The 25,446-nt window shown below is 42.2% G+C and overlaps 3 protein-coding genes across 5 annotated transcripts in view; 2 read left to right on the top strand and 1 right to left on the bottom strand.

Moving 5' to 3' along the window:
• Nucleotides 1–25,446, bottom strand: part of LOC308593062 (uncharacterized protein) — a 63,430-nt gene that overhangs the window by 20,752 nt on the left and 17,232 nt on the right. For 2 of the 3 annotated variants that reach the window (XR_014010669.1, XM_081205283.1), the window contains 2 exons: nucleotides 5,765–5,825; nucleotides 2,185–2,235 (listed from right to left, as the gene is read on the bottom strand). Coding sequence is in view for 1 of the 3 variants with exons in the window: in XM_081205283.1 (XP_081061409.1) it covers nucleotides 2,199–2,235; nucleotides 5,765–5,825 (98 nt within the window). In the remaining 2 variants the exon portion in view is untranslated. Of the gene's footprint in view, nucleotides 2,236–3,998; nucleotides 5,682–5,764; nucleotides 5,826–25,446 lie in introns of those variants that run through there. The other variant, XR_014010667.1, reaches the window with a different exon arrangement.
• PENK (proenkephalin) lies at nucleotides 7,779–18,990 on the top strand. Its single transcript, XM_081204187.1, has 4 exons — nucleotides 7,779–7,935; nucleotides 8,046–8,162; nucleotides 9,224–9,364; nucleotides 14,719–18,990. Exons 3-4 carry the CDS (start codon nucleotides 9,227–9,229, stop codon nucleotides 15,379–15,381), a joined length of 801 nt encoding a protein of 266 aa, XP_081060313.1. The 5' UTR covers nucleotides 7,779–7,935; nucleotides 8,046–8,162; nucleotides 9,224–9,226; the 3' UTR covers nucleotides 15,382–18,990.
• SDR16C5 (short chain dehydrogenase/reductase family 16C member 5) overlaps nucleotides 24,923–25,446 on the top strand; it is a 42,273-nt gene continuing 41,749 nt past the window's right edge. Inside the window, exon 1 of the mRNA XM_081205073.1 lies at nucleotides 24,923–25,001. The gene's annotated coding sequence lies outside the window, so the exon portion shown is untranslated. The remainder of the gene's footprint in view (nucleotides 25,002–25,446) is intronic.

Raw genomic sequence — 25,446 nt, 5'->3', positions numbered from 1 at the left:
ATCCTTTGACTCCTGCATTATACAAAGTAATACATTTCATATATCACATGGTCTTTAATCCTTTTCCCTTCTCAGAATTACAGCTTTTAGTTTGCTTAGATATATATATATTAAAAGGAATAAATGCCTTTGGGTTTAAAATAATTAATGTTTCTGTATGCAAACTCAAACTGTATTCTGACCATTAAAACCCAAGTGCTCTTTGTTAACTGGAAATATGTTCACCAATAAATTGAGCTGCAATGTAAACTTAATCACTGATTTTTAATTCGGCTCTCAATATTTATATTGAAACCCTTTGTATGTGTTTATATAATGGTGTGCCTGTTTATATAAGGTATCTAGAGTGAAGACAAAGGACCCATTGTCAGAGTATGGAAAGTTCCAGAGCAGAAACATACATACTAGCAGGTCAGTTGCCAAATTTTGATCAATAATCATTGGAAGCATGTTGCATTGTACTCAATATACATTTTAGGTAGGATTACTATTGTTCTGGTCTTAGCAAAGAAAGAGAATCCAAATGGGAAAGGAGCTTAGGTTCCCTGCAAGTTTACAATCTACTGCTTAATCCTTTATCCTGTCTAGCCTCCCCAGTGTTTGGGGAGTGAGTATCATTTTTGTCTCAGGACAGACATCTAGCTGCTTAGAATCATAAAAGCGTAGCATTGGAATGGACCCTGAGGGTCATCTAGCCCAACCTCCTGCAATGCAGGAATCTTTTACCCAAAGTGGGGCTCAAACTCACAACCCTGTGTTTAAGAGCTTCATGCTCTACTGACTGAACTATCCAAGGTGTGTATTATCCCTACACGCTTATACTGGTCTTCTCTTCAAATACCTGAAGGGGTGTTACATAGAATAATCCCGCCCTCTGCTGTCCCAAGTTCTCGTGGTCTTAAATTACAGGAGGGCAGATTATGGTTGAGCATTAGGAACAGCAGCAGTTTGACAATGGAACTGCTGGGATTAGGATTTGGGCTGCACAACTGGATGAGGCTGGGCATCCATTGGGAGTGCCCTAGCTCTAGATTCCCTGCATCAAGCAGGGGTTTAGACTATGTAGCCCATCTAGTCCAGCTTGCTATTCTCAGGGGGGCCAGCCAGATGCCTAGGGGAAGTTTACAAGCAGGACCTGAGCTCAAGAGTGCTCTCCCCCAGTGGTGGACCTACATTTTGGGGGTCCCAAACCTTGAGCTGTCATGAGGGCCCTTTCACAACCAGCAACGAGATCTGGCTAACGACTGTTATATTATTCGGGGGGGGGGGAGTTGTTCCACAACAAATCACCACAACTGTGCCACTGTGTGTCAAGCTTTGTGATTGTTGAAATATATACAACCAAATAATAATCAATTTGAGTCGTTCGAAACAAATTTGGTCTACTAGACTTATTTTTTAAAAAAACAATGTGGGCTAAAATTGCTTATGGGGCCCCTCTGGAATTAGGAGCCCTGAAGTTTCATCTCCATTAGTTTCCTAGTAGATCCATCCCTGCTCTCCTAACTTCTAATTCCCAGTAACTGGTATTCAGAGACATACTGCCTCCAACATAGACATCATGGCTCCTCAGACAATGAGAGTGCCCAGTGTATCTTTAGATCTGGACTCCCTAATCATCTCAGCAGAATACAGTGGTACCTTGGGTTACATACGCTTCAGGTTACAGACTCCGCTAACCCAGAAATAGTGCTTCAGGTTAAGAACTTAGCTTCAGAATGAGAACAGAAATTGTGCTCCGGCAGCGCGGCAGCAGCAGGAGGCCCCATTAGCTAAAGTGGTGCTTCAGGTTAAGAACAGTTTCAGGTTAAGTATGGACCTCTAGAACGAATTGAGTACTTAACCCAAGGTGCTTAACCACTATCTTCCTTTTAAAAATATTTTTGAATATATGAAACTAATGTTTTACATTCAATATGTTTTACATACAACATACAAACAATGCAGTCCTGTACATGTCAACTCGCTGAGTTCAATGGAACTTATTTCCAGATAAGTGTGTATAGGATTGCAGCCTGAAAGAATATGTAATATATAAGCCTGTCACATCTTCTGTTTGTTAATATAATACAGCAGTTTGTTAATATAATACAGCATCTCATGGGCGTAATGGGAATATTGATGTTAGGCATGCCTTCATTTTATAAGGGTGCCATCTCCTCAGTCATTGGAATCCAAATAAGAAAGAAAACACGTTGTCAGGTTTTCCCACAGTTGTTTTCAGTATTTCTCCTCCTGTGTATAAAACCCAAAATGCAATTTATCATGATGGCAAATATTGTTTTTACCAAGGAAAGCATACACAATGTGGATATATTTTTTGTTATCTGCAATATTCATTCCTTTGCAAAAAGCATTTACAAGCTGAGGCTCATTTTTCTATGCAACTATTTTCATGAAATGGAAATAAAAGAATGCTGCTTTATTGCCTGAAGAAAATATATTTGAAGTACGGTTATGTATCATCTATTATATGTATATTGAATTGGCTGGAAAAAGTAGCTTTTCTCTTGCCCCTGATATTGTCATACAGAATTTTTGAACTACATTCCCCCTTCCCCCCATTTCAATACTCTTATGTAACATATACATTACATTTTATCAATAACAATGTCTATTTTAAACAAGAAGAATTCATAAGAAGAGATGTTTGGCTATGGTACTCTGGGAAGTTCTACAGAAGCCCCCTCAATATATTCCATTCTAAACTGAGCCTGTAATTTGAAAGGCCAATTCAATCAGATTGTAAATTATTGGGAAAGTGGAATGATAGTGCTACAGACAATTGGAGTAGGCTCTATTGGGCTAGATGAACCAATAGCTTGACTTGGTATAAAACAGTTTTCTGTATAGAAATACATACTGTACATGTGTTTCTATGAACACTTGAAACTGCCTTGTATAGAGAGAGTCACATCCTTGGCCCATCTATCTTCAGTACCAGAAGACCATTGGTCTACCTGCCTGTTCACTGTTGTGATTCTCCTATGTCTTAGACAGGTCCTGCTATCTGGGATCATTATGATGATAAAACCTGGGACCTCTAAATCATGTGCTGTACTATTGACTTATGGCCTTGCTCCTTGAAGTATACATGCCCTTGCACCTACAGAAATTATTAACAATGACCCAAACTTGTTCCTTACTGCATTGTTCTGAACCAGTGCCAGCGCTTAATAAACAAAGCTCTTTGCTCTTAAGAACAGGGTTCTCAAAAGCTCCTGCAAGGAAGTGAGTGCCCTCTAGTGAGCGAGTCTGGCTGAGAATAATGCAGATGCAAGGTATACAGTACACTCAAGAGGTGACTATGGCAGTGAGGACAAAATGAAGTGAGACTTTTCTTTTCATCTCTGTTCTGACAGGGAGGAAAGGTGGGAAAGAGAAAGCATCATAACAGGAAACTTTAAGAAATGCTCAGTGTGCTTCAGCATATGTATATACTTTTCTTAGGAGCAACAGAATATAACTTGAGCTAACTCAGTAGGGCATGATAGCCCAAAAGCTTTGTGTTTTGAGTATCACAAACAACATTCCTTTGTCCCTGAGAAAGGTATAACCCTTTAAAGAGGACTGGATAAATTCATGGAGTATAAGGCTAGGCATGGTAGCTGTGTTGTAACTCCACAGTCAAAAGTGCTGGGATCCACAAATGGGGAGGGGACTGTTGTGTCCAGGTCCCACTTCTCATAGCCATTTGGGATCCACTTAGAAGCCACCTGGGCAATTATGTGGCATATAAATAAATTAGCAACCGTGAGAACAGGATCCTGGCCTGATCTAGCAGGGATCTTCTTATGCGCCTGTGTATAATATCATAATGCAACTAGACTTTCATAGTTGATGTCAATGTTTCCTATAACTTGACACCATTAATGATTTGGTTTTGTTCTTTTTACTTCCACCCCCCTCCCCTTGCAGGTTGTTCAGATGGAATTTAAAGCAGGTGTCACTAGCAAGTGACTAGAAGATCACTGCTGATCTTCCCTCTTCCACCCAACTATTGAAGCTGCAGGGGCCCTGTTCTCTTTTGCATCTGGTCACCCTCCTTCCTAGTGCATGGCATTGCTCTCTTTTTCTGCTAAAATGTCTAGCCACAATGCTCCAGTAACCATTTTCTTTTGGCTGCATGTGTGTTTGTTTGTTTCAGTACTGCTGCCTGTATCCTTGACATTCACTTTTCCCCCTCCTCGGCTGTGGAGCAGGCTCAGCAGCCATCTGTTCCTCATAGTATTTGCTTGCATTCTAATAAAGACACATCAAAGCCATCAGAGGCAGTGACTATGGTCCTTTGGGTGGGGGGTGGCACCTTTTCAGACACAGCCTGAACATAATGTATACAGAGGACTTGAAAAGTTAAGAGATTTATTGTGGCATAAGCTTTCTTGCAACTGAAGCCCACTTCATCAGAGGTGTGAAATGTGGTCTCGGGTTGGTTGATACATGAATATGGATGGTGGGTGGGATGAAAACAGTGAGGCCAAAAGGCCACGATACTTCAAGTCTCTGGTTTGCCTATGCAAAGCTCAGAAATATATGAGATAATGACCATTCACAATAAAAGTCATTACAGTGGCGTTATAACAATATTGGAGCCCATTTTCAGCTGACCTAACATATCTGTCCTGCCACTTTTAACAGATTTGTTGACATTGAGTCATTTCAGAAGTCTAGGACAAGGCATTTCAGTGCAGGAGAGGGGACAAAGACCAAAATGATGCTGTCAAAGACATTCCAAAGTAAATTGCAAGAAATTGGTGTGTTTCTGTTTAGTTATTCATTTGTTTGATTGTTCATTACACTTATTTCCTGCCTTTCCTGCAGGGGACTCAAGGCAGCATACATGGTTGGTTCCCTTCTGCACTCCCTCATTTCATCCTCACAAGAACCCTGTGAGATAGGTAAGATGAGAGAAAGTGACTTTCTCAAGGTCACCAGGTGAGCTCCATGGCTGCACTGAGGATGTGAACCTGAGACTTTTAGGACCAAGACTGACACTCCAACAATTATATCTCATTGTCTCTCTTTTCTAAAGACCATTTCCTTATCTTTTAAAAGACTTCATAAGAACTATAGTGATGTTCACAGGCTTTATTTTAAGCAAATGGATTTGTACTTTCACCAACTATGCCATGTGCGAAGATCCATTTAATTGTTTATAACACTCAGGTTATAGAAACTCTGAGCTGGCTGGGATATTAGACAACCCATGGTGAATAATAAGCACCTGTGGTCTAAAACACAAGAGAGAAGGCATGCTGTCTTCCCTAAGCACCTCTTCTGCTTGTTGGGGATTGCATTGCTACAAACATTGAAAACAATCTTTTCATAGGATTATCCTGCTTCGGCCTGAGCACTGAGTTTATTTGCTTCCCACTAATAACTGATCTGAAAATTGTTTCAGGATCTTTTAACAACATACCTTTTTAGGTGTACTCCTAAAAAGTAATGTGCAAATCTGTTTCATACAGAGAATAACACCTTTGCTTTGTTTTGTTACTCTGTAATGTGTGAAACGTCTTTCAGTCCATGGATCAGCTCACATCTCATAGCTCTCAAACACTTTATATTTATTATGGTGGTTGGTTGGCTGGCTGGCTGGCTGGCTTGCTTGCTTGCTTTTCAGGTTGTCTTTTTTAAGGGCCTCTGCAAGTGCTCTGGGAGTTGTTCAGATTCCTAGGAGTCTGTTTAAATAACAAGAAAACCTGTCTTCTAACAGTGAAAAGCCAGGTGTGTTAGAAGTTTATTAAAATCAATTACTCCTTACCTGCAAATGTTTTCACCTTGGTTGAAAGTCCTATTCTTGGACCTTGGTCCTATTCTCTCACCTTGTAGCATACAAAAATCCACATAAAATTTGTTAACCCAGACAGAGAGAATTTTGGAAGATGCTGGGCCACATGAAAATCTGATATATTCTATGCCCTACACACACACACACACACACACACACACACACACACACACACGTCGCTGTTAATAAACTCACCAAATTATTCAAAGCCAGTCAGCTGTCCTCCTGATGCTCCCTTGTTTGGAAACCCCTCCCCACCCCCACCCCCATCAAACAATTTTGTCTCTCTGTAGCAGAAAACTTTTGTGTCTTTTCCTAAGGCTGTGTACAAACCATACCTTTTACAGCACATTTAAAGCATGCACACCCCTCCCATAGAATCTTGGGTACTCTAGTTTGCCCCTCATAGAGCTACAATTCCCAGCACCCTTAACAAACTACAGTTCCTGTGTTTGTATGGATGGGGCTCACATAGGGAACTGGGCATCCTCCTCACCCATACACCCTCACCCTGAGAATGTAACAATTATACACACAGCTCTGGCATAAAATGGGTGCCTGGCATAAGCATTTATGCTAGGACTGAAGGGGATGCAAAGCTGTGTCATACTAGATGGTTTTAGTGTCCATGCACCATTCAAGAAGCAGCTGTGAAATTGGGATGGTCCCCCCATGGCTGTTTTTACACCAGCGTGCTAAATCAGAAGCAGGGTGGGATAGTTCTCAAGTATTTGCCTGCGACAGACAGCCTTTTGGACAAATGCCTCTGCTGTAGTTTGGACTATCTCGGATCCACACAGGGGTTGTTCTGGTCCTCAAGTACATTGTGAGTGGCAGGTATGTTCAAAAGCTCTGAATTTGGGAGGCAAAGCCCAAATCACTCTCCGAGGGAAAGAGGGGTGGATATGTATGGGGAGGGCATGCCACATAGGCGGCAGCAGCTGGGAAACAATGCTGAAAGCCTGAGGCCACCCAGCCCTCTTCTCCCACAGCACAGGTGACAAGATGCAGGGTGGAGTCACTCACAGAACTTTGAGGACAGGTGGTGGAAATATATATCGGATACAAACTTTTTAGCGGGGTCTTTTTCAGAGTGGCACCTCAGCTATGTAGTGGTCTCCCCATACAGACTCACCTTGCACCCCAAATCCTTCTGTATCACCCAGGATTTAAAATTGTGTTTTAAATTCAGGCTGTATATTGTTTTATGTTTTTATGTCAATTGTTTTATGTTGTCTCTGTGGGTGGTTTTTTGGTGGATCGTGCTCCTGTCTTTTACTGTTCCTTGTTGGTTTCAATTCCTGCGTGTTGTATTTTTAATATTGCTTCCTCTGTAAGCTTCGTTTTGCTTCTAAGCTTAACCCAGGGAATATTTATTCATAGCTATCGATGAGCAGCTGTATAACTAGGACATAACTGATGAACTAATTGACTGGCAGCTATATAACTTTAATGAACATATGAATATGGCTTGGCAAACTGTTGAGCACCAGAGTGACGTTCCCAATGGCATCCCTTCACTATGATCTGAGGAACTGATTCACGTCCAACATCCTCCCTCGACGCAGGACGACTCAGGGTCAGAGCCTTCGAAAGCGGGAAGAGATCTATCCTGCCAACATCCACTCCTCACAGCTAGAGGGGAAAAAAATATGACCTCAACACGGGGGAAGGGTGCACCCGTCCCAAGTGGCAGACTGGAAGTACTCGTGTCGTGTCCCTTCCCAGCGCCATCCATTTTTTACGGGGGGAAAGCTACCTCGGGGTGAAATGGATCCCTGAGTGGGGTGGGGAGATGGGGGGACGGCCGGTGAGTAGTGCATCTGCCCACCCACGCCGGGGAACAAGAGAGTCGTGCGTCGTCTGTTGGCCTCGGGCAGCGTGCGAGAGCCCCCTTCCTCCCCCTCCCCAGAGTGCCAGGAGCTCCTACTGGATGTCGTCGGTGCTGCGTCACATGGAGGCTGGAAGCGATTGGGGAAGGCTCGGCGTTTCTCTTTTTTGACTAATTATAAAGTCGCTCGCTCCACTTCCCCGGGTGCTGACTTTGCTGGAGAGCTCCCGAGCCCACGGAACAGACCAGCCTCGGGAAAGGGAAAGGAGGCAGGCAAGGAGCGGCTCGTCCTCGAAGTTCGCTTCTCGACCATGTAAGATCTGCTGGAGCCGGCCAGCCTCGAGGGAGCTGTCCGCAGCGCGGCGTTAAACTCTCGTCCATGCCTTGACCCGCTTGTTTTGTTTTCTCTCTTTCTCCCCGCAGCTCCTCGACAGCCGCACCTGCGCTCTTCTTTTAAAAGAAGAAGGAAAAACCACCGAGCGAGATACTCTAAACTTCAACGGAGCAGCTGCTCACTTCAGAAGAACGGCTCGAGAAGAGGTAAGGGGACGGAGGGAGATGGGCGTCGAGGGACGGGAGGGGATTCCTCCTCAGCCTCTTTCCAGCAGCCCAATGGTCACTCTCGTTTCTACTTAGTGCAGAGGTTCGAAGGTCTCAGGTTTCCACCCCCGGTGTCTCCAGGTAGGGCTGGAAAGGGCTCCTGCCTGAAATCCTGGCTAGCTTCTGCCAGCCAGGTTGGCAACACTGAGCTGGATGGAACAGTATGAGGCAGCTTCCTATGTAAATCCATGGGAATGGGTTGCATGTTTTTGCTGGTGCTGCAAGCTTTGCCATGAACGTGGATCAAACTCTGTCCTGTCACCAGTGATGTGCTCCCTTTCCTTATGGGACTAACACCACCGTCTTCTTGCCTTCTCTTGACCTGGTGGCCAAGACCAATGCTAGTCAATATCTGTTCTTCCAAACTCCTAGACAAGGTGTCTCAGTTTAGATACCTATTTAATAAACCCACTTTACTTGTGCTCTTGTGATATAGCCATCAGTGTGATTAAAGAGTAGCAGAGAGGATCAACATTTGCCCTCCCAACCAAGGTATGCCAAATGTCATTCTAAACAGCATGAGGAACCATGTATACAGAACCAGTGAGTGGTAATTATTCCAGGTTAATTAATTTTTGGAGGAAGGCAGAAATGAAGGGATTCAACTCATAGTTCTTTTAAATGCTTCTTTGTTCATTGGTAACTTTCAGGACCCTACATGTTCAAATGAGGCAGCATAATTATAAATCAGGAATGTGGTCTCTGTACTAAGGAATGAGAGATAGGCACTCAAACTTTCTGATGTGCAACATTAACACATTAGATTTAAAAGAGGTTGGATAGATTTTAATGCTTTGGTCTTCAGTGTTCTTTCTTGGAAGCATCTGCTTGATTATGAGCAAATTTGTTCAAATCCATGGTTGTAGAGGTTGTCATTGGTGTATGATGGTTAGTGCTCTTTCACCAAACTTCCTTGTGCATATCAATTTGGAACGCAATGTATGTGCCTTGAACAAGGAAGCAAGTGATTAAGTTCAATTATTATTTTTTTCTTTTTGCAGACCATGACATTTCTTCTGAGATGTTATTTCTTGCTCTTCGCTCTTAGCACATGCCTCATCCTTACAGTTCAGGCAGAATGCAGCAAAGACTGTGCATCTTGCACCCACCGATTGGCATATCATGCAGACATCAACCCCCTGGTAAGCAGAATTTAGGCTTGTTTCTGAAGAACCCAATTAATTTATTAGCCATTTAAGAAGCCTATTATTACTCACATTCCATCTCTATCTATCGCAAGGTGGTTACAATAATGTACAATATGTAATAAATAACAACAACTTTAAAATACTTTAAAACAACACAAAAAACAGAATATGAATTTTGAAAAACCAATATAAAATAGAAATGATGAATTACCATGAAAAGCTCTGCTAGTGCAATCAGATTACAAAACTCAAAATTGTGTGTCTCTAACACAGATTAGCCACCCCCTAATGCACTTTAGCCATTCTTGAAGGGCTGTTAAATAATATTGCAATGTTGTTTTTTACATATGTTTGTGTATAATGTGTTGCTTCCAATATGTATAAATGAACCTGAGTACAGCATCAGAGAGAATGAGTTATTCTGGATTAACAATGCACAATACCAGCATGTAATTCTATATGCCCTCAGAGACATATACCTTTCCTCCAAGGAACTTAAATATGCGCTTCTTCACCCACTAGCAGAAGATTGCCTGAAACCTGATCTTAGTGTAACTGAAGATCATATTGAATACTTAATATTTAGAGTTAAATTATCTATGCTTCTTTGATAAATTAATAATAAATAATCACAAAACCTGTCATATTGGCTTATGCTACACTTCTGTACTGTACTTCACTACCAGCTAGTTCAGCACCTTGGAGAACTCCCACATTTCTCACTGTTCAAATACTAGATCTAGCTTGGTTATGTAATCATGGAACTGATGAGCATAGGAAATGAGGCAGAAGGAATAGGATTATTTTTGCTTACGTAAAGTATGTAAATTGGGCGTTTGCATCCCTAAAATTATATGTGGAACCTATTGTTTTTAAGACCAGCATGAACTCTGAAGACTTCAATTCCATTGTTCATTATTGTCTCCCTGTACAATACTTATCCTAGAGTTATGGTGGTGGCATAATTAATACTATTCTTGGGTTTTGTAGCCTCTTCCTGGAGCGGGTTATTTTGATCTGCTGTAAGTCTTTAGGCACCATCAATGAACTAATTGGCCAAGGTGCATATAAACATGATTCAGGAAAATACAGCAGGCACAGTTCAAAAATGGATGGTTTCCTTTTTGAGCCCATTTCAACTTTGCCTTTGATTTTGCTGGAGAATGTATGCCTTCTCTATCAAATATTGCTTGCCTGAATATCTGAAGGTTTATGTGTTGTCTGCTTGAGATCCTCAGTGGTACAGATTGTTTGGCGTAATCAGTCTGCATGGGTTCATGTGAACTCATATTGGCATTTGGCTCTTCCAACTCTAATGCTCAGATCCATAATAATGCACAACTAGTTCCATTTGCTCATGAGGCATTTGAACTTCGGTGGCTCAAACTGCAATCCATGCCAAATGGCAAGCCAGTTTTGAAATGTATTATTTAATTAGGTATTAAATGTACACCCCACCTTTTCTCCAAGGAGCCTAAGGTGGCATGCATAACTTTTTCATCCCATCGCATTTTTACCCCACAACAGCCCTGGGGGTTGGGTTGAGCTGGGTTGGGTTGGGTTAGGTTAGGATAGGTTAGGTTGTACAGGGTCATTGAGTGAATTGCATGACTGATTGAAAATTTGAACCTGGTTTCCAAGCCTTGTGACAGCCCAAAATAAGATGAGCTTCAAAGGGAGCTTTTGATGTGGCATGTTTCACAGGTTCTGGTCTTCAAAAGTAATATTTTTAGAAGTCCCATGGGGTGCACAAAAGTCCTTCAACTCCCCTAAGTGAACTCTTGATTTCTAGCCAAATCTGCTAGATGGGAATCTGTGGGAGAGTCATAGAGGGAAACATGCTTCTGCCTCTGCACTCGGTCTTGCTGGCATTTGCAAGTCTGGGGCAAAAGAATAGCAGACATTTGTTTATAATACCCATATTCCACACCTGTCCAAAATTTCCTTCACCATCTTTTTGCTGAGGGTGCTAGAGACAGTGGAGATGCAGAACTGTTTTTGAATGTGGAAATTAGGCATCACCAGGGAACTGACCTTTAACAACCCCATGGGGGAAAAATATGAAGTACCATGTTGCTTCATCTCCATGTACATCAAAGGGAATGGAGGTAGTTCAAATTTTCAGTCAGACATGCAATTCAAGAGGTTCAAGAGGGTTCCTGTAATTTTGTTAGGCTTTTATTGTTGTGCTTTATTATTTTCTTCATAACTGCATATATTGCAGGATTGTAACAAGGGTCCAGAAACATAGGAACTTGCAACTAAAAGCGTTATTTAAGTTCAGGACTCTTGTTATTTTGACTATATAAAGTTGAAATCCTGTACCCCGGGAATAAGTCCCATTGCATACATTACTTCTGACTGAGTAAATATGCATACTAGAACATTAAAGATCCATGTAAAAAAGATATGGTCACATCAGATCACTTGTTTTAGTACTCACTGGCAACTCTTAACAATGTTTCAGAGCACATTATCTATAAACTGGTGGTCTGTACTGCAAATTAAATACGCCATGTTCTAAATTTGTTTCCATTTTAAGCTGTTAACAGATGACATATTTTGACAAAATGTTTGAGCTGGCATTAGATGAAGTACTTTGTACATGAATAGAATTGGTTTTAACATTTCTTTCTGCTATAGTGTTTGATACCATCACTCTTATTATATAATCCACTATAAATCACCTTCATTAAGACTAGACTAAGGAAATAGAAACGTTAATACGGAATGATATATTCCTTGTGTTTAATTTTCACGTTGAAATTAATGGGATGTGCTTGAATTTGGGAGGAAGTTAAGTGGCTATTTATTTTAGTGTGTATTTGAACCTATGTTGTTTATAACCATTGTATAACTGTTCTGTCTTGCCTGAAAGAAAGAAAGGGGGGGGGGGACCCAAGGAAGTTAGACAGCATAAGGTAAAAAGTTAGAATTACTACATATAAATATGTTGCACAGTGGTACCTCGGGTTACATACGCTTCAGGTAACATACACTTCAGGTTACAGACTCCGCTAACCCAGAAATAGTGCTTCAGGTTAAGAACTTTGCTTCAGGATGAGAACAGAAATCGTGCTCCAGCAGTGCGGCAGCAGCAGGAGGCCCCATTAGCTAAAGTGGTGCTTCAGGTTAAGAACAGTTTCAGGTTAAGAACGGACCTCCAGAACGAATTAAGTACTTAACCCAAGGTACCACTGTAACTCTTTGAAAAGGAATAGATTTTGTAGTGGCTATCTGTTTTCCAGATTGTTCATTTATACATGCAAATGACAGCTCCATAGATCTCAAGACAGTTCATCACATAAAAATCCAGTTAAAAAAACACAAAATACATAATCAAAACCAAAACAAACCACTAACCTACCCACCCCATCCTCCCACCCACTGAAAGAGATGTTTACAGTCACTGTTAGGACACCTACTTTATTCCAGATATTCCTATTCAAGCATGAACAGCTTCTATTTTGCAGATGGGGGGGGTGGGCGGCGGCTGAATATTAACTACCCCTGTATCAGAACTGAGCCACAGGCAGCCCTTACACAGTGCCTGCTATAATTTTTTTTGGAAGGGTGTAAAACCTCAGTCTGGAGTCCTCCTTTCCTCTAGATTCCATTTTCAATCCAACCAACAATTTTAATCAGAACCCTCTGAGATATTCATTACCAGCACAAACTATTCGAATTGTCATACTATAGACAATACATTGGATAATTTACACCACAAGCATATATTGACTAACATTTCAAACAACATTTTGCAAACCACTGCTGTCACTTCTCAAGCAATGAGCTACGTGTTCCAACCATCATGTTAGATATAATAAATGGGGATTCTGAAATTTGTTATCAGTATTAGACATTTTTGTTGTTGTTTAACTTTAATATGGATGTGCTGGCATGATTTTTAAGACGACTTTTTGGTGTATTGGGCTATTTATTTTTGTGCTACAATGATTTTATTTCTTTCTATGACGTATCCCTGTTTTAAATTTTGGAAGGCCTTCTGTGAGGAAGTTATACTAAACGGTGTGGTCTAAATATGCAAAATAAAACAAAAAATAATCCTTCCTTTGAATGAATAATCTATGGTTCTGTTGAAAAGATGCTTGCTTCCAATACGGTTGTATTAACTAGCTGGTACAGCAACCCTGTGATCCCCATCCTATGTGAGTAGACAGCCAGAATTGCCCAGGGAGGGCCATGCATGCCAGCACAATGATGCGTGCATTTACAGCAACTTAAATTTCAGCAAATGAAGTGGTGTAGAGCTGCTGAGTGGAAGTGCTGCTTCAAAAGCCAATCCCTTCACATCAGTGCCTTGAGCCGGCCACATGCTCAGCAGCCCCCCCACCCCCAAGGTCATGTGTTACCTGCTTTGTTGTTGGCAGATGTTGGTTGAGACTGTACCTGCCCACAGACTGTCTTAGCAGAGTGGTGCATGCTCTAGTTATCTCCTGCTTGGACTACTGCAATGCGCTCTACGTGGGGCTACCTTTGAAGGTGACCCGGAAACTGCAATTAATCCTGAATGCGGCAGCTAGACTGGTGACTGGGAGTGGCCGCCGGGACCATATAACACCGGTCCTGAGAGATCTGCATTGGCTCCCAGTATGTTTCCGAGCACAATTCAAAGTGTTGGTGCTGACCTTTAAAGCCCTAAACGGCCTTAGTCCTGTATACCTGAAGGAGTATCTCCACCTCCATCATTCAGCCCAGACACTGAGATCCAGCGCTGGGGGCCTTCTGGCGGTTCCCTCATTGCGAGAAGTGAGGTTACAGGGAACCAGAAAGAGGGCCTTCTCAGTAGTGGCATCTGCCCTGTGGAACGCCCTCCCATACATTAAGATGCAGATAGCCAGTCTCAGTGTGTGCAGCCCACAGACAGCTGTAGTTCCATCAACAAATGTAAGAAAAGGGTTAAGGACTTAGACTGCATGTAGTCCACTCACGTTTGCTATGTGCTCTCATTAGGTTTGCCGGGCTTCCCTTCTTGTAACAACATTACATATTGCCATGCAATCTCTGGCTCTGTGCCGTGTAATACATTTCATCTTTAATAAAGAAATGCATTTTGGGGGAAATGTGATGATGCATCTCTTCTTGTCAGTGTAAATCCCACCACAAATCTCAAAGCAATGCTAAGCCAACCCAGGTTAATGGTTCCCAGTGAGCTAAGTATTTCAGAGAAAGATAAAAATAGATAGTTGTGACATTGCCCCCCGTCGCCCAATTATAAAGAACTTGGTTTTATATTCTAACATATGGATTTTTAGTATTGCTGCTTTTAACAAGGCAAAAAGAAGTCACAAATATGTTCTTACTTTGTGAATCAAACTATTTTTCAGGCATGTACACTAGAATGTGAAGGAAAGTTGCCCTCTGCCAAGGCCTGGGAAACCTGCAAAGACCTTCTGCAACTGAGTAAACTGGATCTTTCCCAGGAAGGCATTGGTGCCCTAGGGGACAACCCAAAAGAACAGGATGAGAGTCATTTGCTAGCCAAAAAATATGGTGGCTTCATGAAAAGATATGGTGGCTTCATGAAGAAGATGGATGAGCTCTACCATATAGAACCAGAGGAGGAACCTAATGGAGGAGAAATCCTTGCTAAAAGGTATGGAGGCTTTATGAAGAAGGATGCTGAAGATGATGCCTTGGCTAATTCTTCTGATCTGCTGAAGGAGCTTCTTGGAACAGGGGAAAATGCTGAAACTGGGCATTATCGGGATCTGAATGACGGTGAAATCATCAAGAGGTACGGTGGCTTCATGAGGAGCATCAAGCGCAGTCCTGAATCAGAAGATGATGCCAAAGAGCTGCAAAAGAGATATGGTGGCTTCATGAGAAGAGTGGGGAGGCCAGAGTGGTGGCTGGACTACCAGAAACGATATGGTGGATTTCTTAAGCGTTTTGCCGATTCTCTCCTTCCGTCAGATGAAGATGGAGAAAGTTATTCCAAAGAGGTTCCAGAGATGGAAAAAAGATATGGTGGATTTATGAGATTTTAATTACCTTCCATTTGTCCTTTTTGTCCCAAATCAAAGACTGCCTCATTGATCATAATTTATTGTCATGTGTTGCTTGTACTGTACAGTTTTTTACTGTCCTAGTTTATAATGCAACCTGCTGTCTGTTATTTCAAGTTCTGTGCTCTTTTAAGTCAACAAATAACTTCTGTAACGACTTCTAATTTGTCTGTTGTACTTTTCATGCTAAAACTATTTTAATTACCACATCCATTTCTTTAAAACAGCGCAATTGCTTAGTTGTATATACAATAAATTGTTCATCCTAACTGCATACTATATCCTGAAGTATTTTTTCCCCAGCAATCACTACAATTCATTTCTTTCTGCACATGTGAAATTGAATTTATTTCCCTCTTCTTTCTCTTTCATTTTAATTTTTCAAATTTATTTTAGGAAACTTGAAGTGAATAGTCACTACAACAGGCATAGGCAACCTTTGGCCCTCCAGATGTTTTGGACTACAATTCCCATCATCCCTGACCACTGGTCCTGTTAGCTAGGGATCATGGGAGTTGTCGGCCAAAACATCTGGAGGTCTGAAGGTTGCCTATGCCTGCACTACAACCATCTATGCCACACATACACATTAAAGCTCTAGAGGATGGTCAGTATATAATAATTTGTACACCTTGTTTGCAAACTGAATTAACAGTACACATCCCCATTTTAAGAAAGAAATTATAGTCTCAGAATTTCTGAGGACTTGCTATTTCTCAAATTTAACAACTTTTAACAGAATTCCAAACTGTATAAATCAATAGGGTTTAAATTAATAAAAATGACACCAAACTGCATTAGTTTGGGATCTTCCCATATTGTATATGTACAGAAATGGCTCTGCTGGATGTTGAGCTCAGGTTGCAGCTGATTACTGTCACTATTTATTAAATTTGTATACTGCCCTTCATCCATAGATCTCAGGGCAGTTCACAGCATAAAAATACAAGATAAAAACACAAAACACATAATAAAAACAAGACCAAGAACAAAACTAACCAATACCTCGTCTCTCCCACCTGCTCTCACACAAATTAAAAAAGGTATAGGATGTTAATCAGCTCGAGGCCTGGTTAAAATGGGACATTGTTTCACCTTCTTGGAACTGAATTAGCCTTTTGTCAGAATTATAGGCACTCATAGGAAGCTCAGTATCTCTCAAGAACAATCCCAAAATGGATCTGACCTTGTACTGATCTCTACACTTTGCATTGGCATTTCAAGGTTTGCTTCTCTTTGGTTTTCTAACTACTTTCTCCATACATGTTCACCTCATATATAATATCTGTGAGTCTATCTCACAGGATTATGTTGCTTCAAACAATGGACTAAATTCTGTAAGGATGAAGGTCAAGCTAACCTGGTCACTCACTAAAGGACTGTCATTGTTGCCATCCTAATTTTGTTTCATGCACCCGCATGGCAATCAAATAGCAGTAAAACATATTAGAATTTGTTTCGGAAAGTAGTAGTTCAGGGTCTCTGTAGTGCACAGCAAATGGTGTAATTTACACTATGATTCCTTGAGAGATTGGCCCAAGCACAAGGATTAATGTTAAATTTTTAAAAGACAAGACTGTGTAGCTACCCCAAATTTTATCCTCACAATCGGGTCAGGTAGACTTGACTGAGAGACTGTGATGAGTGGAAAATCACTGGGTGAGCCTCATTGATCAAAGAATTTGAACCTGCGTCTCCCCAGCCTAAGCCCAACACTCAGATCATTCCACTACATAGACTCCATTCGCTTTCAGCAGGGATGAGGATCCTGTGACCCTGCAGGTGTTGGGCTCCAACTCCCATCAGCCTCAGCTACCATCAGCCAAAAGCCATAGATGATGGGAGTTGCAGCCTAGGAAAATCTGGATTCCTCTTGCCTGCCTTACAGCATCCCAAGCTCTCTCTTTTCCTACACAATGAAGACTTCTCTTGCTTAGTTGTTTTCCTCCAGTTTCTTTTCAAGCTTTTCTCCAGCTGCAGGGCATCTGCTGCATAAACTTTTTGTGCATCTCTCTTTTCCCTACCCAGCCCTTTTGAACTGTCAGATCTTATCTCGTTTCTTCCTTTCACAAAGGGCAAAAATCACAGCTTTTTCCATATGTTTGACAATACAGTTTATAATATTTTAAGGGGAACATCTTGTAATAGTGGATTAACATGGAGTGTGTCAGACAAAAGGAGGCATCTCTAAGTGAATGTGGCAGCAGTTGTGGAAAGGTTGCATGTAGTCTATATTCATTTGAAGACATTAGGAAAAATATTTAAAGTGTATAAATCATAGTTATTTTAGGGAAGCTTTTAATATTTGATGAATTATTGTATTTTAATATTTTGCTGGAAGCCACCCAGAGTGGCTGGGGAAACCCAGCCAGATGGGCGGGGTATAATAAATTATTATTATTATTATTATTATTATTATTATTATTATTATTATTACTACTACTACTACTACTACTACTACTTTAAAGGGTTAGAAAACAATAATTTTTTCCTCTCCTCATATTTTTAACTTTTTTAAAAAAATGCATCTTTGTTTTAGAAGAAAACTCAAGGTAGCTAACATTACAGAATTAAACACAGCATAAAAGAATCAGTAGAACAATAATATCCACATTGAAACAGCAATCAATAAAACCTCCACATCTGCTGGAACAAGGTCGCTAATTATGGATGGGTTGCTGATTATCAGAATATAATCAGCAACCCATCACTCAGCGCTTCCTGGAACAACCACATCTTTGCCAAATAGCATACAAATAAGATGATCGTGATCATGATGATAACATTGGCAGTTACGAGGTCTGGGGCAGTTAGGATTCTAATGACGGGCTAGGGAACTTGTGGCCCTCTGGAATTGTTGGGCTTCAACTATCAACAGCTACAGCCAGCATGGCAAAGGCCAGTGGTGGTGAGAGTCATTCCAGTCCAGCACATAGCTGTCAACGTTTCCCTTTTTTAAAGGGAAATTCCCTTATTCCGAATAGGATTCCTCGCCAGAAAAGGGAAAAGTTGGCAGCTGTGGTCCAGCAACACCTGGAGGGCTGCATGTTCCCCACCCCCTTTTCTAAACTGAAGGTGTCCTTTCTCCCAAAGACCTCTGCTCTCAATCAGAATGCATAGGAGGGAATTATGAGACAAGCTTGCTGTGAGTTCTGCAAGACTCATCCCGGTTCTGCTCATTTTCACCTGGCCTGAAAGGGAAGGATTCCAACTGCTCCTGCTGCTCACAGTGCCTAGAGAGCAATCAGGGTGGTGTCTTGTTTAGGGGTTACTCCTGGAAGCAACTTTTAGTTGTGGAGGAAATGTATTGTTTTTGCTCCTATTTGGATTCTCTTCTTGTATTTCTATGGTTAGGCCTCCGTATGAATTACTAGTGAATTGTTTGATTGTAGCGTATATTTGTTAATATGAGATGTGAGTAGCCTTTAAATATTAGTATGAGAATTTCCGTTTTTGCTATGCCTTGTATTTGTTAGCGAATTATCTGGAAGCGTTGCTATTTAATGTAAACTTTTCTGATATTGTGAGCCGTTTGCAGCATGGCTTATCATGGAAAAACGGCATACAAATAAACAGATGATGATCATTTAATGAGCACTTCCTGTTGTTTCCTCCAAGGATAAAATGAAACCAAAATCACACTTAAATTTAAGCCAGTGCCCAGCATTCCATCCCATGCTAGCAGCAATAAAATGGATTTTTATGTAGTTACCGGGACAGTAGTAGGATATCCACACTCTTGATGGTATTCTTGAATGTTTCCCTTGCAGACAATTGGAGGAACATTCAGTTCCCTAAGCAACTCCCATTCTATAAAGATAGGGCCAGCCTAACCATGAGGCAGACTGAGACAGCCGCCTCAGGTGGTGGAATCCAAGGGGCTGTGGTGGCTTCCTGGTTCTAGTGAGATCTCACAAGAGGGAACCTGCAGAACCCCAGTAAGTGAGGCTTTGGCAAGGGGGTGGAAACCTTGCACACAGAGCAGCATCTTCCCACTTCGCCTCAGAAGGCAAAACAGGATGAGCCATCCTTGTATAAAGGCTTTCGAAGCAAGAAAAAACATATTAGAAAAATGCACAAATGTGTGGCAGCTGTGTGCTTTTGGGTTGTGAATTAGGATCACATACCACTGGAAAGTTCTAAATTTCCATTTTTAAAAGGCTACATACAGATACAACTATAATGGCAAGCAGGCATTGTAGTAACATGTTTCTGGTCACTATAATTATAAAAAGGAAAAGGAAAAAAGCTGCTGTGTACCATTCTCGTGTGTTTTCCTATACTCGTATGCTCTTGAAAAGACCCCAGTCCATTTTACATTAGACAATTTGCAGTTGCTATGAGGGTGTCAAAGAAGAGTTTGAAGAGAGTAGTCGTGGAAAATCAGAGCATTCTCTTTAGGAAACTTAGATACAAAAAAGTCTACTTTGTTTGGAACAAATTTTAATATGGTTAAGCTGCAATCCTATGGGAATAAGCCCAATTGACTCCAGTGGGACTTACTTTTGAATAGACATGTGTAGGATGACATTGTAAGGATTCTACATATGACACTCCAGACTGTGTTACTCACCATGACTAGACCAATTGAAATGAATGAACCTAACTTTAATGGGTCTACTCTGAGTAGGACTAGCACCCAAGTGCGTTGGCAAATATACTAAGCCTTCTTTTTTGTGGTGGGTTTGTGGCTCCATTCCTTCCTGGAGGAGTATGTGATTTTTCCATAAGTCACTCTGAGTTACCTTTTCTTTAAAAACAAACCAAGCCACAAATGACTAATGAATTCAATAAATAATAGTAATAAATGAAGGGGATACAATTTTTAAGAAACATTAGTTTAGTCTTAATGGATATGTTTATTGAATTATTTTACCAAACACCAGAAATCATCAGACATGGCCTGTTACTCAGCTCCAGAACAAAGAACAAAATAACTCACCCGAAGAGAGTTTGTGTTGTTGTTCTTCCAATCGAGCAGTTTGATGACTTCTCCATAGATGGGGGAAATTATGTGTATAATAACTAGAAATAAGTAACTTTATAAAAGACATTTTCGTGCTGTGATTTTGGAATACAGCCCCCACAATGTACACAATGTGAATTCTTCAAATCCCCAGAACAAAGAGAAATACAGCTCATCAAAAACACGTAGGGAGTGCAGAATGGAGCGGAATCGTGTTTCTTTCCCTTTCTCTTTTTAACATTCTTTCTTGCCATCAGAGTGAGGCTCATCATATCTTCCCGGGATTGGACACGAATAGCATTTTAAGCTTTTTGGCACATCCTCAGCATTTTGTCATCCCGCTGAAATCCTGGTGAAACAAGGTTTACAAAATCTGGGCGAGTTTCTAAACTCATTTAGTGGAAAGTGCTTAAAAGTTTCCTTCAAGCATTCTAAGCTCTCAATAGTAGGGTGTGCCTGTGTATTCCTCCTTCATTCCTGTTTAACCTTTAAGCCCCAACGCAGCTGGCATCTAGTCATCCTCACAAGCAATTCCCATGGACGGTGTTACAGGGTTTACATAAAGCAGGAGTCACACTATTAATTTAGTTTCACCTCCAATATTGCATCACCTTCCTTAGAGAATCATGAATTTCCCAAGGCTGCCAGACAGAAGTCAAACACACGAGCTCCTAGGCCTGCTCATGTATACAGGTTCTGGGCAATCGTGGTATATGCTCAGCCAGGTGCCCTGCTCACCTACTGGATTCACGTCAGATGACTGCTGGCAAAGTGCAGTGGGACCCAATGCTAAGATGGACCTAAAAGCCTGAGTCTATTCCAAAGTCATGACTTTAGTGAGGCACAAGTAGGGCTTCTCTATAGGAAGTGAAGTCCAGTACACAAGCATCCCCTTGTGAGCCATGGCTGCATGTGTTTCTATTACCTTGGCCCTATTCACACCTTGCTCACCTGTGAAGCATACCCAAACATGCAAGGCAGAGCTTCACTTTTAGGCCCACCCCTGCTCATCTTTTTGCAACAACAGAGAAATAGTAACAAGGACTGCCTCTTTTCATATGAAACTACCCAGACCTTGAGATCATCTTCTGATGCCCTCATTCATGTGCCCCCTCCTTGAGAGGTTTGGAGGGTGGCAACACGAGAATGGGCATTCTCTGCAGTGGCTCCCCGTCTGTGGGGAGTTCACCTGGCGCCTTCATTATACACCTTTTTAACATTCCTTTTTAACCAGGCCTTTGATTGATCCAATTTACATCCTATGCTCTTTTAAAATGGGGGGAGGTTGTTGGGGGGGGACTACTGGGTTGTTGTTTTTATTTTTATTAGGTATTTTGTGGTTTTATATCTTGATTTTGGTCTGTGAACCACCCTGAGACCCCTGGGTATAGTGCGGTATAATCATCATCATCATCATCATCTGCTCACATTTAGAGGCTCTGCATGATCAGAACAGCTGCTCAGCCAAATTCATAAATATATCCTGGAATAGAATCATAGACTCATATTCTCTCTCTCTTATACAAAGAAAAGTTCTACAATTCTGGAAATACAAAGTTTGTGCAATGCACCCAGGTGAAGCTGAAATGGTATTCTGCCCCCCTCCTTTTTTCTATTTTTCTTTTCAAATTCTAATGACTTTCCGCAGATCATTTCAACAGCTTAGGTTGAAGGTGGTCTATTAAATTTCATTTGTGAAATCCCCCCTTTTCTCAAAGTTGCTCAACCCTATGAGGTAGACTAGACTGAGGGATGCTGACTTGGTTGAGGCCATCCAGTGAGTTTTTTTGACTGCGTGGAGATCTGAATCCTAGTCTCCTAAGTCCTAATCCAGCACTCTGGCCACTGCACCACACTGTATTAAGCAGTACTTGATGAAGCTTAAACAACCACTAAGGCAGTGCCAGTGTGATGGCCTGCGATTTGGGCTCGGACTAGGAACCGGAGTAGTCTTGGTCTGCACCGGATCCTCTGCCTCAGGCGGCATCTGAACCAAGTATGGGGCCTGATTCTGAAGAGCCCCAGTCTGCACAGGTTCCCCTGCAACAAGCACCAGCTGAGCCGAGTCAGAGGCCTGAGCCTGACCAGGCTCCAGATGCGGGGATTACCTCGTTGCCCTCTGCTGGGCAATCACATGTAGCTGCTCCATTACCAGTTGGGTCAGGAGAGGCTGAGGCGGCCTCTGGGTATAGTAACCCACCGACATCTCCCGAGCTGCAGAGACTCAGGTCTAAGAGAAGGAGAGACCTGAGTATTCGCAGGAGGAGTGCGCACCTTTGGGCGAGACAGGGATGTGAGTCACCAGGGGATCAGGACCGGCCATTACCCTGACAGAGATAAAAGGCTGCTGGACCCTGCCCCAGGTTGCGGGAGCAACATTGCTGCTTACTGGAACCTGCCTGTTACCCTGTGCCTGACCTAGCCTGGTTTCCTGCCTTGGCCCTGTTGGACTGACTCCTCGTGGAATCCTTGGATTCGGGACCGGACCTGGACCACGTTGCTCGGGTTAACCCCCAGGCCCAGCACAGCCAGATACATTTCTAGTGTTTCAAGATAATTTATTTATTGCATGTTAACACAATTTACTGTTTCTACCTCTGCTTGAGTTAAACATCTGCTACGCCACACAACTGGCCTCTTGCCATTTTAAGGATCAGTTTAATTATTCTTAACATGTCAGAGCTGGCAACCAAGTAAAGCCACTTAATCTTATTACACATAACACCAAATTAATATATATAACAGCAAATAATTGCCCACTCATCATAATTCTTAACATGTCAGAATCATAGAATCATAGAGTTGGAAGAGACCACAAGGGCCATCGAGTCCAACCCCCTGCCAAGCAGGAAACACCATCAGAGCACTCCTGACATATGGTTGTCAAGCCTCTGCTTAAGGATCTCCAAAGAAGGAGACTCCACCACACTCCTTGGCAGCAAATTCCACTGTCGAACAGCTCTTACTGTCAGGAAGTTCTTCCTAATGTTTAGGTGGAATCTTCTTTCTTGTAGTTTGGATCCACTGCTCCGTGTCCGCTTCTCTGGAGCAGCAGAAAACAACCTTTCTCCCTCCTCTATATGACATCCTTTTATATATTTGAACATGGCTATCATATCACCCCTTAACCTCCTCTTCTCCAGGCTAAACATGCCCAGCTCTCTTAGCCGTTCCTCATAAGGCATCGTTTCCAGACCTTTGACCATTTTGGTTGCCCTCCTCTGGTCACGTTCCAGTTTGTCAGTGTCCTTCTTGAACTGTGGTGCCCAGAACTGGACACAGTGCTCCAGGTGAGGTCTGACCAGAGCAGAATACAGTGGCACTATTACTTCCCTTGATCTGGCAACCAAGTAAAGCCGCTTTATTGTATTCTAGATAACACCAAATTAATATATGTAACAGCAAAAAATTACACACTCATAATGCATAGGGTCCCCATATAAACCAGAAACTTCTGGTGGTGCCCAGGGGGCGGTAGCTAACATGGCCACCTGGGGGGATTTTCTAATTTATGTCTGGGATTTTTTTCTGTTCCCCTACAGAAGCAGAAGCACTGAGAAGAGGTCACTTTGTTGTTGCCTCCCAAAAGACCTGCCTGCCACCCTGCTATCCACTGCTGCCAGTCGCCCACAAAAAGCTCAACAACTTTGGACGATCTCTCCAAGAAAGCTCAATACAGTGGTACCTCAGGTTAAGTAATTAATTCGTTCCGGAGGTCCATTCTTAACCTGAAACTGTTCTTAACCTGAAGCACCACTTTAGCTAATGGGGCCTCCCGCTGCTGCCACACCGCCAGAGCCCAATTTCTGTTCTTATCCTGAAGCAAAGTTCTTAACCTGAAGCAGTATTTCTGGGTTAGGGGAGTGTGTAACCTGAAGCGTATGTAACCTGAAGCGTATGTAACCCGAGGTACCACTGTAACTTTTTGGATGGTCGCCCCAAGAATGACCACTCCCCGCTTAAAACGGGGGGCGGCCTTTGCGTGGACGCGTGCACCCCCTAGATCTGGAGCGGCCCCAACAGCATAGGCTTGGCTTTGCCTTCCCTCAGGTGGGATACCTGGAGGTCTCCGCCTACCTCAGTCAGTTGTCCAATCCCACCTGGGGGAAGCGTTGCCAAGGAGACCAGGCCAGGTAGGGGAGGGATTACCTGCCCACACAATAGAGGGAGGATCTTACCTAGGAATCCTCACTTGGCTCCAGAGCTTTTGAGTTAGGGGAGCGTGTAACCTGAAGCGTATGTAACCTGAAGCGTATGTAACCCGAGGTACCACTGTAACTTTTTGGATGGTCGCCCCAAGAAAGCTCAGCAACTGTGTCTGGATTTTTACCTCTTGAAATATGGAACTCTAAATTAGGGAGACTATGGTACGTGACTCCACTTAAGACTGCCAAATACCTATAGAAATTGTAATGATCATTCCTGGAAGTGTGGAAAGAGAAGCCGGGTCACATGCCTTGCCAAGCCACACCCCCAGGCTACATTCCAAGAATACATTCCACAATGGCCCTGCCATGCCCTCTCTTTGTCTACCGTGCCCTGTCTGGGATGAGTCCTTGATCACTGATCGTGCCTCTTGCTTTCTTAGAACCAGAGAGGGGTGTGTTTGAAAACTTCTTACTCTGACTGTCAAAAGGTAAGTGTCCCACCTGCTACTCCATCCACTTTTGCTTCTGGACCTGCCCAGCCCAGACATATGGCTCCCCATTAAGATTGCCCATGAAGATATGCAACCCTAGAGCTGAAAACTCCTGCTTTAAATCCCAAAAGTTATTTATTAACTTATTTAAAAGATGCAGCATTTGGGGGGGTGGGAGAAATGGAGAAATAATTTTGTTATATAGTGCCATTTTTGCTTTTTGATATATAAACGGGAAAGAAAATAAGCCCCTTGCTTTAAATAGTGGCTCATTAAATTATGGGAACTGGCAATCCTAAGTGATGTACTATTGACTCAGTGGAAGGAAAGCAACAATGAGAGTAGGAATGGGAGCCATTAGGGAGTTCTTGGAATATAAGGCAAGGAATGCTATGGTGCAACGTCTCCCACACCTTATTGGTGTCAAGCTTGGAGAGTCCTC

Source organism: Podarcis bocagei, assembly GCF_964188305.1.
Source record: "Podarcis bocagei genome assembly, chromosome: 8".
NCBI classification, from domain to species: Eukaryota; Metazoa; Chordata; class Lepidosauria; order Squamata; family Lacertidae; genus Podarcis; species Podarcis bocagei.
The sequence above is the reverse complement of the archived record's forward strand: the minus strand, read 5'-3'. Positions and strand labels throughout refer to the sequence as shown.

Bases quoted from the DNA above. Each gene is read 5' to 3' on its own strand.
- PENK (XM_081204187.1), top strand. From the start codon at position 9,227: ATGACATTTCTTCTGAGATGTTATTTCTTGCTCTTCGCTCTTAGCACA. The intron at 9,365-14,718 runs GTAAGCAGAATT...ACTATTTTTCAG, and splicing joins ATGCAGACATCAACCCCCTG to GCATGTACACTAGAATGTGA.